The sequence below is a fragment of the Chiloscyllium plagiosum genome, chromosome 4, assembly GCF_004010195.1.
Source record: "Chiloscyllium plagiosum isolate BGI_BamShark_2017 chromosome 4, ASM401019v2, whole genome shotgun sequence".
Taxonomy (NCBI): domain Eukaryota; kingdom Metazoa; phylum Chordata; class Chondrichthyes; order Orectolobiformes; family Hemiscylliidae; genus Chiloscyllium; species Chiloscyllium plagiosum.
The window spans coordinates 62518706-62534117 of record NC_057713.1 but is presented as its reverse complement, the minus strand read 5'-3'; the positions used below and the strand labels follow the sequence as shown (position 1 = coordinate 62534117).

General features: G+C 44.1%; 1 protein-coding gene across 6 annotated transcripts in view; it reads right to left on the bottom strand.

The window, feature by feature from the left end:
* sntg1 (syntrophin, gamma 1) overlaps window positions 1-15412 on the bottom strand; it is a 517427-nt gene that overhangs the window by 18963 nt on the left and 483052 nt on the right. For all 6 annotated transcript variants that reach the window (XR_006311406.1, XM_043688307.1, XM_043688306.1 and 3 more), the window contains one exon: window positions 11426-11518. Coding sequence is in view for 5 of the 6 variants with exons in the window: in XM_043688307.1 (XP_043544242.1) it covers window positions 11426-11518 (93 nt within the window). In the remaining variant the exon portion in view is untranslated. The remainder of the gene's footprint in view (window positions 1-11425; window positions 11519-15412) is intronic.

Below are 15412 nucleotides of genomic sequence, written 5' to 3'. Positions count from 1 at the left end.
CTCCTCTCATTTATCTCTCCACCCTTCAGGCTCTCTGCCTGTATTCCTGATGAAGGGCTTTTGCCCGAACGTCGATTTTACTGCTTCTCAGATGCTGCCTGAACTGCTGTGTTTTCCAGTACCACTAATTCAGAATAAGAACAGATAGTATGGGAGGGTATTTAATTGGGGGGAGGAGAAATTATCCTACTATTAGACAGGAGCTGGGCTGTATAAATTGGGAACAATTATTCTACGGGAAATACACAACAGAAATGTCGAGGCTGTTTAACGAGCACTTGTTGTGAGTGTTGGATAACTTTGTCCCACTGAGACAGGCAAGGAATGGTAAGGTGTAGGAGCCTTGGATGATAAGAGAAGAGGAGCTTCTCGTCAAAAGGAAGAAGGAAGCTTACTTAAGGTTGAGGAAGCAAGGATGTGGCACAGCTTTAGAGGATTACAGGGTAGCTAGGAAAGAACTCAAAATTGAACTGAGGAGAGCTAGGATGGGGCACAAAAAAGCCTTGGTGGGAAAGATTAGGAAAAACCCAAAGGCGTTCTACACTTAGGTGAGGAATAAGAGAATGATCAGAGAAAGGGTAGGGCCGATCAGGGATGGTGGAGGGAACTTGTGTCTGGAGTCTGAAGAAGTAGGGAAGGCTTCAGTATTCACTAGAGAGAGGGACCTTGTTGAAGGTGAGAACACTATGGTCCAGGTTAATAGGCTTGAACAAATTGACATTAAGAAAGTGGATGTGCTGGAAATTCTGGGAAGCATCAAGATAGATAAGTCCCCAGGGCCAGATCAGATATATCCAAGGTTACCGTGGGAAAAACGAAATGAGATTGCTGTGCCTTTGCATCCTCACTCTCCATGGGAGGAGTACCGGATGATTGGAGAGAGGCAAATACTGTTCCTCTGTTCAAGAAAGGGAACAGGGTAATCCCTGGGAATTACAGACCAGTCAGTCTTACGTCTGCGGTAAGCAAGGTGTTGGAAAGGATTCTGAGAGATATTATTTATGACTATTTGGAAAAACATAGTTGGATGAAAGGTTGTCAGTATGGCTTTGTGAGGAGTAGATCATTCCTCACAAGCTTTATTGAGCTCTTTGACGATGTGACGAGACAAGTTGATGAAGATCGATCAGTGGATGTGGTGTATATGGATTTCAGTAAGGCCTTTGTCAAGTTTCCCCATAGTAGGCTTATTCAGAAAGTCAGGAGATATGGGATACAGGGAAATTTTGCTGCAGCTCTATAAAACCCTGGTTACACCATACTTGGAATATTGTGTCCAGTTCTGGTCGCCTCATTATAGGAAGGATTCAGATGCTTTCGAAAGGGGGCAGAGGACATTTACCAGGGTGCTGCCTGGATTGGAGGGCTTTCTTATGAAGAAAGGTTGAGTGAGCTAGGGCTTTTCACACTGGAGAGAAGAAGGAAGGGAGGTAACTTGATAGAGGTGGACAAGGTAATGAGAGGCATAGATAGAGTAAATAGCCAGAGACTTTTCCCCAGGACAGAAATGGCTAGAGACTTTTCCCCAGGACAGAAATGGCTGAAAAAAGACAGCCAATGGTATTGGATAGAAAGTACTCTGCCTGGAGGTCGATGACCTGTGGTGTTCTGCAGGGATCTGTTCTTGGGCATCTGCTTTTTGTAATTTTTATAAATGACTTGGATGCAGAAGTGAAAGGATGGGTTAGTAAATTTGCCGATGACACAAAGGTCAGTGGGGCTGTATATAGTGTTGAGGGCTGTTGCATGCCACAACAAGACATTGACAGGATGCAGAGCTGGGCTGAGAAGTGGCAGATGAAGTTAAACCTGAATAAATGCAAAGCAATTCATTTTGGAAAGTTGAAATTGATGCTGAATACAGGGTTAAAGACACGATTCTTGGCAGTGTGGAGGAACAGCAGGATCATGGCGTCCACCTACATAAATCCCTCAAAGTTGCCACCCAACTTGATAGAGCTGTTAAGAAGGCATATTGTGTTTTGGCTTTCATTAATGGGAGATTGTGTTTAAGAACCACAAGGTTTTGCTGCAGTTCTATACACTGGTTAAACCACACTTGGAATATTGTGTCCAGTTCTGGTCGCCTCATTATAGGAAGGATGCAGATGCTTTTGAAAGGGGGCAGAGAAGATTTACCAGGATGCTGTCTGGATTGGAGGGCTTGTCTTATGAAGAGAGGTTGAGTGAGCTAGGGCTTTTCACACTAGAGAGAAGAAGGAAGAGAGGTGACTTGATAGAGGTGTACAAGATAATGAGAGTATAGATAGAATAGATAGCCAGAGACTCTTCCCTCATGGCAGAGATGGCTGTCACATAGGGTCATAAGTTTAAGGTGATTGGAGGAAGGTACAGGGGAGATGTCAAGGGTTGATTGAGCAAAGTGATGGATGCATGGAATGCACCGTCAGCGGCGGTAGTAGATTCAAAGACGTTAGGAACATTTAAGCAACTGCTGGACAAGCACATGGAGGGCAGTAAATTGAGGGGTGGGTAGGTTAGATTGATCTTTGATTAAGATAAATGCTCAGCACAATATCGAGGCTGAAGGGCCTGTACCATGCTATACTGTTCTATGTTCTAAGACGCAATAATTGAATATGATTTTACTATACTCATCATGCAGGTTTATTGGTTTGTTATTAGAGGTTGAATGGTCATCCTTGCCTCAAAGTAGTTAATCTAAATTGGTTAATTTTTGCAGAGATTGCAACTTTCATTAATAATTAATTGGCCACCGATATCTAGTACACTGACTCCCACAGTTACCTGAACCATACACCCTTACATCCCATTTCCGATAAACATTCCATTCAATTCTCCCAATTTCTCAGTCTCCATCACATCTGTTGTGCTGATGCCCCCTTCTACAGACAGACCTCAGAAATCTTCACCTAATTCCTCTACTGAAAATATCCTGCCACAGTGGTTGACAAGGCCTTTAGCTGTTTCCTATCCATTTTCTGAAAATCTAACCTCATCCCTTCTCTTCCCTCCCAATAATGACAGGGACCCCGACCCAAATCCAAAGCAGCATAAGCTATCATTTCCACCACTTCCAGCAAAATGTCATGACAGGATGTATAGTCCCCTATCTTCCCTGTCAGCACTTCACAAGGAACATTCCTCTGGGATACCCTGGTCCACTCCTTCTCCACTCCCAAAGCCTCCCTGGCATCTTCCCATGTAATCATGGAAGGTGTAACACTTGTCAGTTTACCTCCTTCCGCCTCACTATCTGTGGCCCCAGGCGTAGTTCCGGGTGAAGCAGAGATCTACCTGCTTTTCGCTCAATCTTATCTGCAGTATTTGCTATTCACAATGTGGAGATGAAATGCAGCCTGAGTGGGCAATTTGAGGTTCACCTCATTTCTGTCTGTAAAAACAATCCTGAGCTTCAAGTTGTCTGCCACCTTAACACACCACCATGTTCCCACACCGCCATTTCCGGTCCATCTTGCAGTGCTCCAATTAGGCTCAGTGCAAGTTGGAAGAACAGCATCTCATTTCCAATTTACCTATAGCTTTCAGGATTCAATATTGAGTTCAATGATCTGAACACCTCCTTCCATGTCGTTTACTCACTCATACACCCCAAACCCTGTCATACCATGGGCTGCTTTCAGCACAGCCAACCCATTTTTACTGACTGATTTGATTAGATTCCCTACAGTGTGGAAACAGGCCCTTTGGCCCAACAAGTCCACACCGACCCTCCGAAGAGCAACCCACCCAGACCCATTCTCCTCTGACTAATGCACCTAACACTACAGGCAATTTATCATGGCCAATTCACCTAACCTGCACATCTTTGGACTGTGGGAGGAAACCGGAGAATTTGCAAACTCCACACAGACAGTTGCCCAAGGCGGGATTGAACCCAGGTCCCTGGTGCTGTGAGGCAACAGTGCTAACCACTGAGCCAGCGTGCCATCCCATTACCAGCTTTTCTCCTTCCCTGGCTTGCTATCAACCTTTTGTCTGTTTAACTTTATCTCTCTTAAGCCACTGCTGGGTTGCATTCAAAATTGAGCGAGTGCAGAAAGTTATATGGAAGACTTCTTGATCCACTATTACGACGCCATCGTAGCTAAAAGCAACACAGAGACCAAGTCTTGTTATTATTTGTAGGCTGCTTGGTCACAACCCTGAATTTTCCTGTATTTGTCAGAAAGAGATCAGAAATAGAAAGATCGACAAATAGACAGATGGAGCTCAAATTATAGTTCAAGTGGCAGAAGGCGATGCAGTATCAAAGCTGCTGACTGAAGCCCTAAAGGTTTCTGAAATTCTGAAATTGTGACTATCCCATTGATAGTCACAAGGGCGTGAAGAGAAAGATTCATTGTCACTAAGAAAAATAAAATACCAACGAGGAAAGATTCTGAATATTTGGAGGGTACTGTTAATATCATATCACCCATTAATTCAACAATTATTCACTGTTGCAAATATTTATATAGCCTCACTCAGTTTATGAAGCAACTGTGAATACATAAACATACTCCAGGCACATGTTGGAAATGTGACACAGCTGTACAATCCATATCCAGATGAGACTTTTTTAAAAAAAGATAGAGTAAAAAATAAAGAGAATGGCGCATTGTCCACTAGTGTGGTACAAAGAGGGTCTCTGATTGCTGCTGAACACTTCTGATCTCACTGGTCAGTAAAAACAATGTGACAGCTTGCCTGAACTACTGTCAAGTTTGAATCTCTCGTGGCTCTAGGGCTAGTTTTCTACTAGATTAACAATTCAATAAGGCAGCAAGAGGGTGTTTAGGAAAGGGTGTTGAGGCCTATTTCTTTAAATTTGGATATAAATTTCTCTCGCTCTTACAGAGATATGCTCACTTACATTGCCAGTGATAATACAGCAGCATTAGGGGAACACTCATCTGTGTAACAAATCTCTTGGGGCCTTTTCCCCAAGCCTTGTTACAGGGGAATGTCAATTCCCAAACTGCAGGAATAACACAAATATATCCTGTAAGTACTGAAGTAAAATCACATGGGACTGAAAATGTTAACTCTATTACTTTCTCCATCGTTGCTGCTTGACCTGCTGAGTTTCTCTCACATTTTCTGCATTGGTTTTGGACTTCTAGCATCCATAGCATTTTGTTTTTATCCTGTGAGATGTCTGTGTCAGATAATGATATATGACTTTAATGAACACGTTGAATTGAAACTCCGTGAGTAAGTTTCACAGGTTCACAAACAGTGCAAGTATTTCTGTTCTATATAAAAAGAAACTGACTGGTTTGTGTCCATATTTCAAAATGGAACATGTGAATGGATTTGAACTTTAAATAATTAGAAAATGCTAAGACACTTTCACTATTGATTTTTCATATTGGCTGAGATGGTAATGAACTTCAATTAACAAACTATGATATAAAGAAAATGATTCGCAATATAAAAGAGTTTGATCATGCAAACATACAAATCAGAAGCAGGAACAGGCCAATTGGTAACTTGAACAATTTTTGTTTATTTGACCAAGGGAGATGGGCATCACTGGTTAGGTCAGAACTTACGATACATCATTAATTGCCCTTAAGAAGCTAGTGGTGGGCTGCTTTCTTGAACCGGTACATTCTTTGGGGTGTACGGAAACCCACAATGTTGTTCAGAAGGGAGTTTCAAGATTTTAACCCAGCAGCTTTGAAAATTTATTGAAGATACCTTGGTATAAATGGTACATAGCATTGGCATTGTACATCAGGATTGAAGGGAGTGAAAGTTAAACATGCAAATTAGGAGCAAAAGTAGACCATTCAGTATTTGCTATTCAATAATAACATGGCTGATCTGTTTGTGGTTTCAAATTCAGCATTCCTGAAGTCTACATTTCAGGCATAGGCCCCTGAATCATGATGGAGGGCTTATGTCCGAAACGTTGACTTCCCTGCTCCTTGGGTACAGCCTGACCTTCTGTGCTTTTCCAGTGCCACACTTCTCAACACTGACTCTCCAGCATCTGCAGTCCTCACTTTCTCCTGGTTAGCAAGATTAGATCACATGGAATACAGGGAGAACTAGCCATTTGGATACAGAACTGGCCCGAAGGTAGAAGACAGAGGGTGGTGGAGGGTTACTTTTCGGACTGGAGGCCTGTGACCAGTAGTGTGCCACAAGGATTAGTGCTGGATCCACTGCTTTTCAACATTTCTTCAAATGATTTGGATGTGGACATAGGAGGTGTCGTTAGTAAGTTTGCAGATGACACCAAAATTGAAGATGTAGTGGACAGCGAAGAAGGTTACCTGAAAGCACAATGGGATATTGATCAGATAGGCCAATGAGCTGAGGGGTGACAGATGGAGTTTAATTTAGATAAATGTGAGGCACTGCAGTTTGGAAAGGCAAATCAGGACAGGACTTATATACTCAATAGTAAGGTCCTGGGGAGTGTTGCTGAACAAAGATCTTGGAGTACAGGTTCGTTGTTCCTTGAAAGTGGAATCTCAGGTAGATAGGATAGTGAAGAAGGCGTTTGGTATGCTTTTCTTTACTGGGCAGAGCATTGAGTACAGGAGTTGGGAGGTCATGTTGTGGCTGTACAGGACATTGGTTAGGCCACTGTTGGAATATTGCATGCAATTTTGGTCTTCCTCATATCAGAAGGATGTTGCGAAACTTGAAAGGGTTCAGAAAAGATTTACAAAGATGTTGCCAGAGTCGCAGCTTTAAGATATAGGGAGAGGCTGAATAGGATGGGTCTGTTTTCCCTGGAGCTTGGAGGCTGAGGGGTGACCTTATAGAGGTTTATAAAATCATGAGGGGCATGGATAGGGTGAGTAGACATGGTCTTTTCCCTGTGGGTTTCGAGAGTGTGGTGCTGGAAAAACACAGCTGGTCAGGCAGTATCTAACGAGCAGGAGAGTCGATGTTTTGGGCATAAGCCCTTCATCAGGAATGATCTCTGGGGTGGGGGAATCAAGAACTGGAGGGCATAGGTTTAGGGTGAGAGAGGAAAGATATAAAAGGGACCTAAGGGGCAAAAGTTTTACGTGATGCGTGTATGGAACGAGCTGTTAGAGGAAGTGGTGGAGGCTGGTACTATAACAACATTTAAGAGGCATCTGGATGGGTGTATGAATAGGAAGGGTTTAGAGGAATGTGGGCCAAGTGCAAGCAAGTGGGACTGGATTAATTTAGGGTATCTGGTCGGCATGGGCGAGTTGCACTGAATGATCCATTTCTGTGTTATACATCTTTATGACTCTACTCACCACTCACCCAGGTTGGAAAGGCATCTCTGTCAATGTCACCATCTTTGCACACTCAGACTATCACTGACAGTCTGAAGCTATCCTGCAGGGTTCATGATATTAGTCCCAGACATGACATTGAAGGAGCATGTTGGTGTCCCAATTTGTGGACAGAGATGTAGAGTTCCTTATGCATAGGGTACCACAGGGGAGGGCCATACTCTTCCCCCAGGATCACCAGAGGAAGCCATGATAATGGACCCTGACAGCCTGGTCATAGGTTGTCATCTGAGAGAGTGTTGGAGTCTCAGCCATTTGAAGGCATGCACAGCAGCATATGAAGAAGATTAATCACCTTCTCAGAACCATCAGGGTTACTTGCCACTATTTGCTCTCTGTTACTTCATATTGTATCTCTGCTGCTGTACTCACCTCTCACCAGATCCTCTGCTCACTCTTGCATACATAATTTATCTTCACTTGCTCTCACCCACCACAAATTTCACATTACTAACCCTGTATGGTTTTGGTACAATCTACTTCTTGCTCCATTTCACACCTGCTCCAGCACTAAAAGCTATGTCAGTCGCTTTCATCCAACTTAGTCCCTCCCTTTGTCTAATTGCAGGAGAAAATACTCCACAGTTGGGTGGAGAGAATCAAGATGATGGTCGAATCCCCACTATAAAAAAAACAGAATTCTAACTCTGGATCAGGTGATACTGGGACCACTCCTGTGAAGATGCTGAAACCACAATGATATGGAAACCAAACAAGAAGCATTGTCCATTGCTGCACCTCTCCACCATTACCAAATCCCCTCTAGGTTTCTTGTCATGGATACGTATTATTAACATGTCTGAATGTCTTTGTCTCTCCTCTCTTTGTCTCCTGTGTGTTCCTGTGGAAGCAGAATGGTGTTGGCATCTAAGAGGCTTGTCTCACAAGATATTTGCTCTTATATCTCTGAAGAAGAAAGAACGGATGCCTCAGAAGCAGCACCGGTGAGGCTATCTCCCATGCCTTCCGCTAGGTCAGATACTGACACCTTTAATTAGGTTAGAATTTGGAATTGCTGCTGCTAGGTATATCACTGCTATGACTCTTACCTCCCTATATTCCTCAACTTCAGCCCACCACATCCAAGTTGGTCAACATTTATCTATCTATTCTAATCCCATTTTCCAGGATTTGGCCCATATATGGGCTATGACATTGCAAATGTTCATCAAAATAGTTCTTAAAGACTTGAACATTTGCACATCTATCATCCTTTTAAGCAATAACTTCCAGATACCTACAAACCTCTGGGTAAAAAATGCTTCTTCACATCCGGTCTGCTCCTTAAGTTAAAACTGCAGTCTCCTCATTATTAATCTTTTCTGAGGGGGAAGGGTCTCTCTCTACGCCCCTCCGAACTTTGTTTACCTCAATCAGATACCACCTCAGCCTTTTATGCTCTAAGAAAACACTCCCTAACTAGTATATCTTCATAGTTTAATCATTCCAGCTCAGGCAACATCCTGGTGAATCTCTTCTGCATCCTCTCTCGCGCAATCACATCATTCTTGTGGCATGGCGACCAGAATTGCACACAATATCCCAGCCGTGGCTTAAATAACATTTTATGCAACTCCATTATAACTTGCTTGCTTTTGTATTTAACACCTTGACTAATAAAGGCAAGTATGCCATACACTCTCTTTACGTAGAGAGTGGTAAGGGTATGGAATGTCCTACCTGCTAATGTAGTTAACTCAGCCACGTTAGGGAGATTTAAACAATCCTTAGATAAGCACATGGATGATTTTGGGATAGTGTAGGGGGACGAGCTGAGAATAGTTCACAGGTCGGTGCAACATCGAGGGCCGAAGGGCCTGTTCTGCACTATATTGTTCTATATTCTATGTTCTATACACTTCCTTAGCCACCTTATCTATCTGTCCTGCTGCCTTCAAGGATCATTGGACACATGCACCAAAGTCTCTCTGATTCTCTTTAGCTCCTAAGGTATGAGCATTCAAAACGTACTCCCTTATCTTGTTGGTCCTCCCAAAATACAATACCTCACACTTTTCAGAATTAAACTCCATTTGCCACTGTATAGCCTATCCGATCAGACCATCTAAATCTGTTCCAAATCTGTTCACTGTATTCCAGCTGTGTTATGTAAAAGCCAAATATTGTAGACACCAGAAATCTGAAACAAATACAGACAATATTGGAGAAATTCAGCAGGTCTTGCAGCATCTGTGGCGAGTTAAGCCCTGTATGACTTTTGCTCAGAACTGAAAGGAGTTGGAAATTTTTTAATACTTTTGATAGAGGTGGAGGAAGAGCAAGAGGCAGACGGCGTATAGGCCTAACACAAAAGACAAAGGAATTGTTCATGTTGGCGATAGCAACAGCGATATGTAAAATTAAAGTTTGAAAGTGAAAGAATTGGTCTTCTCTACTAAGATAAAAATCTCACGACACCAGCTTATAGTCCAATAGGATTATTTGGAAGTACGAGCATTTGGAGCGCTGCTCCTTCATCAGGTAGAGTTAACAAGACACAAACAATAGAGTGTAAGAGAAATGGAGAATACACATATAATGTGATTAGTTTCTGAAGTTATAGAATTCAACATTGAGGCCTCAAAACTGTAAAGCAGATAATGAGGTTTTGTTCCTCAAGCATGTGTCATTCTCATTGCAGCACTGCAGCAGGCCCAGGGCAGATATGCGAGTGTGAGAGCAAGGTGATTTGTTGAAATGGCAAACAACCGGTAGATCAGTGTTATTCCTACAGTCAGGACAGAGGTGTTCTGCAAAGCGATCACCCAATCTGCGTTTGGTCTCACCAGTGTAAAAGAGATCTTTCGGTTGAAACCAGTCTCAATTAGTCTTCCGACTTGTCCCAGTCAAATCTATATCTCCCATACCAATCTGTGAACCACACACTCAACTCTTTAATCTTATTTACCCTACTTTGATTTATTTATGGCTTAGGTAATAATCCAAAGATTGCTACATTTGAGGTTTTGATGTTTAATTTGATCATGGTTGCTTGTATTCCCTCAGCAGATCCTCTTTCCTAGTTCTAACTATACTGTTGTTTCATTTGCAAACCACAACAGTCATATCACCTTCATCACAGTCAAAAATCCTCTCCAGTCCAGAACAGGCAGGAATCAGGCAGGCAACACAGCAGTTTCTCACTGCCTTCTGCACAGCAGTATGTTCACTTCCCCACCTATACAGTCGACGCCTCCTGGATTCCTTTCATTTCACCCAATTGAAATGGTTTCCTATTCCTCGGCCAGTTTGCCCTTCCACACTGCAGACCTGGCCTCATCCATACAAGTTGCAAAACTATTGCATAGCCTGAGGCTCCTGCCTTCTCGATTCCATTACCTGCCTCACTCATTACTTCCTCAGTCATCACTTCCTATTCCTGATCATGCAGCAAATCAGAAACCCACAATGTAAAGGGTAATTCTTTCCCTCCCCGGTGTATCACAACATTTGTAACTCGACCTCCAGCTCATGGACTCTGAGACAATACTCCTCCAGTTGCAGAGGCAATGCAGAAATGTTTACAGGAGTCCAAAAGTTCCCATTTCTACAGCCACAACACATTGACTGCTACGCTACCTTTATTTGTTAGAGTAGTGCTGGAAAAGCACAGCAGGTCAGGCAACATCCAAGGAGCAGGAAAATCAACATTTCCGGCCAAAGCCCTCCACCAGGAATGAATTCCTGATGAAGGGCTTTGGCCCGAAACGTCGATTTTCCTGCTCCTCGGATGCAGCCTGACCTGCTGTGCCTTTTCAGCACCACTCTAATCTTGACTCTAACCTCCAGCATCTGCAGTACCCACTTTTGCCTATCGTTATTTGTAACGTAATTTATTTTTCATTAATAATATTTTAAACCCTCATCGTTCATATCATTGAACAAGAAATATACTTAAAAATACAGACTTCTCAGAGTTTGCATACAATAGGGAATTTGTTCATATTAAGTTATCCATGTGGCAGAAAATATCTGGCACAAAGGATTTTCTGAGATGATATCTAATTAAAGTGCACCTTGATTCATTTTTTTGGCAGCTTGGTGATAAAGCTTTACAAATTAAATTGATATTCTTGTGCTCAAATGTTGAGTAAAAAGAAGTTCCAATTAAATCATTGCTAATGAAAAGGCAAACTTCAACTTCTTACCTTTGATGCGGCATCAAAGCATACAAAACCCATATTGAAGTCTATTGTCAGTCCCATGAGGTGACTCTCCAGCACACACGCATAAGTTTTACACTGAAACAGTAGGAAACAAAATATTGTATTTACTGTAAAGGTCCTGGTCATAGAGAGATTACACTGAAACGCATAATAGAAAAATCTCCTGATGATCAACAAAACAAACATAGTCAGGCTGATAAAGTTTTGAAGTCATCATGCCAGATGTTATTTGAATTGTTAGTGGATGATATTGAGACCATTTGTTACATCGAAATGTATCCACTCAGTAACATCTCCACTGCAGCATCCAACTATTTCTTAAATTTTTGGGGGGGTGGAGGGGAGGGGTTAAAGGATGTTCATTTTTACCAGTCTAGAAGTCTATTTTATACATTGTGTAGTCTTTGTGGGAAGAAAGTTTTCTGACATGAAGCTTAAGTTTACCTTTAACAAGTTTGAACCTGTGCTCCTTATACCCACTTTATAACTTTGCATCATACCTTTTCTATTCTCTCAACTACCTTGAGATCTTCTCTCCAATGTCTCCTGACATAATGGAAGAAAACTGTTGGACTAGAATGAATGTCAGAGCAATACACAGAGCATTTGACAGACTGGCTGTACTTGAAGTTGATTACCTGGATAGAAAAGAAACATTCAATTCTACTGAAAGATGTATAATTTCTATAGGGATTGGCTATGTTCTCATAATCCTCGTTAGATACAGGCACAAATTGAATAGAATGCAGAACCGTAAATGTTACAGTCTTCTTAAAAAAAAAATGGTGACTGGATAAACCCAGCAACAACACCTCACTCTATTTAAACATTATTGCTTGAAAGCATTTAAAAATGACAATTTGGAACAAAATTAGTAATCACTTGGACAAACATGGGTTAATTAAGGACAGCCAGCATTGCTTTGTTAAAGTCAAATTAAAGGAATTGATGAGGATTATGAGTTTAATGTGGTGTGTATGACTGCAGGGATTGTTTCTCAGCCTTTTGGCTAAGACCAAGTGTAAATTGTGAGTTGTGAGTCATCAAAGGATTTCGACATTTTTGCTGGTTCGTAATTGGGTGTTGGAGGATTGTTGGTTGAATTGGGCTGCTATTGGCAGATCCTTTTGCTGGCTTCAGCCTAAGACCATTTCAGTGTATAACCAACCAGAGCTATGACCTCAGCAAGTGCCTGAGCCTCAGGCAAGGGTGTTTGGAACATAGTCATGGTGACTGTGGAAGAAGGAACATTAGTTGATTGGAAACAAAAACAGAAATTCCTGGAAACATCAAGCAGGTCTAGCAACATCTGTGGAGAGGAATCAGAGTTAACGTTTCGGGTTGAGTGACCCTTCCCCAGATCGATTAGAACTTTGTCATCAAGAGGATCCTCCAGGATTGCTGTGGGTTCCAAGTAGAGGATGAATAAAGCATAGTTTTTCAAAATAAAATTTATGACTGCATGATTTCAGTGGGGATATTTCAACATGACCTTCCAGAGTGTGAAGCAATTGGAACATCACCTGGGGTATGTGAGGAGAAAGGATGAGGGTCCCCTCTCTGTTCTGTCTGTGGCATCAATCTTCATTGTCCAAGTGGAGAGGAGCTGGGTTGTTACAGTCCATATATACAGCCCCCACAGGTGGACAACAGATGTCCTGATCTTCCTGGGAGGTATGTATAGCTTGAAGGAGGTAGTAGTGATGTAGTGGATCCGTCTGAGGTCTGGGTAAACAAGCGTCATGTCAAGGTGACAGTGAAGGCGGATGCTGGTGGTGGCATCCTTCAACTGCACTCTATCGTCATGTTTGAGGAAGCTGAGGCTACCTGACATACGTGGGGCAGCGTAGGGTGTGCCAAACCTATGGGAAGTCAGGGCACAGAGCAGCAGATTGTCAAGTGACCCTCTGTCAGAAGGAGGAGCATCTGACAAAAGATGACAAAGAGTCCAAGAATTGGAAGCTGTGTGGGGAAGCAGGGTACCTCTACAAGGCATGTTCAAGATGGGGATGGGGGCATATGTGCTCAGATGGCCAGACTGGCAACCTGAGCTGTGGAACCCTAAAAGGACAGTAGGATGCCACCCTCCAATAACACCACAGAGTAAACGACCATCAGAAGGGAAGCAAGACATACAGAAAAAAAGACAAAGACCCTCCAGACAGTGATAAACCAACTGAACCTTTACCTGAGAATACAAAGTTGACAAAGGTAGAGGCAGTGAACAAACAGGGATGCGTGTGGGAGGTAATAAAGAATAATTGCAAAAGGAAAACCCTTCAGTCACACAGGGCCAGCACTGGTCAGCAGCAGAGTGGAAAGAGACACACCAGCGACTCCTCTTCCAATGATGACATACTGGAGGATCACCTGAGGAGAAAAATAGGCAAGAGGGAGGAGGAGATAAGCACGCCCCTCCTGACCCAGAAACACTGACACTGCAAGGGGTCCGGTGAAGCTCCTCAACTTGATGTTAGGAACCAAGAGGTGCCCATCAGCGAGTGGTGGAAGTGGGTGTGAAATTTGGAAACTGGTGAAGTCAACGTTGATGCTGTATGGTTGGAGGGTCCCAAGGCAAAAGATGAGATGTTTTTCCAGCAGGTGTCGGGTCTCCATGGTATCAATGTCAACTTCACCAGCTTCCTCATCTCCCCTCCCCCCACCTCATCCCAGATCCACCCCTCCATCTTAGCACAGCCCTCTCGAATTGTCCGACCTGTCCATCTTCCCTCCTACCTATCCAGTCCACCCTCCCCCCAACCTATCATTATCACACCCAACTTGCAACCACCTATCGCCATCCCACCGACCTTCCCCCTCAGCCCCACCCACACACTTACGCCACTGTTTATCACTCAGCCCACTTGCCCCCACCCTCCACATTCCTAATGAAGGGCTTATGCCCAAAACATCGATTCTCCTGCTCCACGGATGCTGCGGGACCTGTTATGCTTTTCCAGCACCACACTATTCCTCTGGGCTGGGTATTACAATGCGAGGAGGCAATGCCACCACCTCTAAGGTTAAGGATGTGGTTGACTGGTGCCTCATTGTAGCAGACATTATGGATAGAAAATCTCCTCAGAGAATAATTAATTCGTACATCCGGTGGTAAAGAGTGAGAGGCTGGCTATCCTGCCACAGCTCCCACTGCTGCTGACGCTCTCACTGCTGCTGATGCCCTCAGAGCTATTCACGCTCCCACTGCTGCTGATGCTACCACCGCTGCTGACGTTCCAACTGCTGCTGCCACCCTCACTGCTGCTGACGCTCCCACTGCAGCTGACGCTCCCACTGATGCTGACGCTCCCACTGCTGCTGAGGCTCACACGGTTGATGACACCATCACTGCTGCTGATGCTCTCACTGCTGCTGTCGCACCCACTGCTGCTGACACCCTCATTGCTGCTGACGCTCTCACTGCTGCTGACGCCTTCACTGCTGCTGACGCCCTCACTGCTGCTGACGCTCTACCTGCTGCTGACGCCCTCACTGCTGCTGACGCTCTACCTGATGCTGATGCCCTCACTGCTGCTGACGCTCTCACTGCTGCTGACGCCCTCACTGCTGCTGACGCTCTACCTGCTGCTGACGCCCTCACTGCTGCTGACGCTCTCACTGCTGCTGACGCCCTCACTGCTGCTCACGCTCCCACTGTTGCTGACACTCCCACTTCTGCCGACGCTCCCACTGCGGCCGACGCTCCCACTGCTGCTGACGCTCTCACTGCTGCCGACGGTCCTACTGCTGCCGACCCTCCCACTGCTGCTGACGATCCCACTGCTGCTGATGCCCTCATTGCTGCTGACGCTCACACTTCTACTGACGCTCTCACAGCTGCTGACGCCATCACGACTGCTGGCGCTCCCACTGCTGCTGACGCTCCCACTGCTGCTGACGCTCCCACTGCTGCTGACGCCCTCACTGCTGCTGACGGCCCCAAGACTGCTGACGCTCCCACTGCTGCTG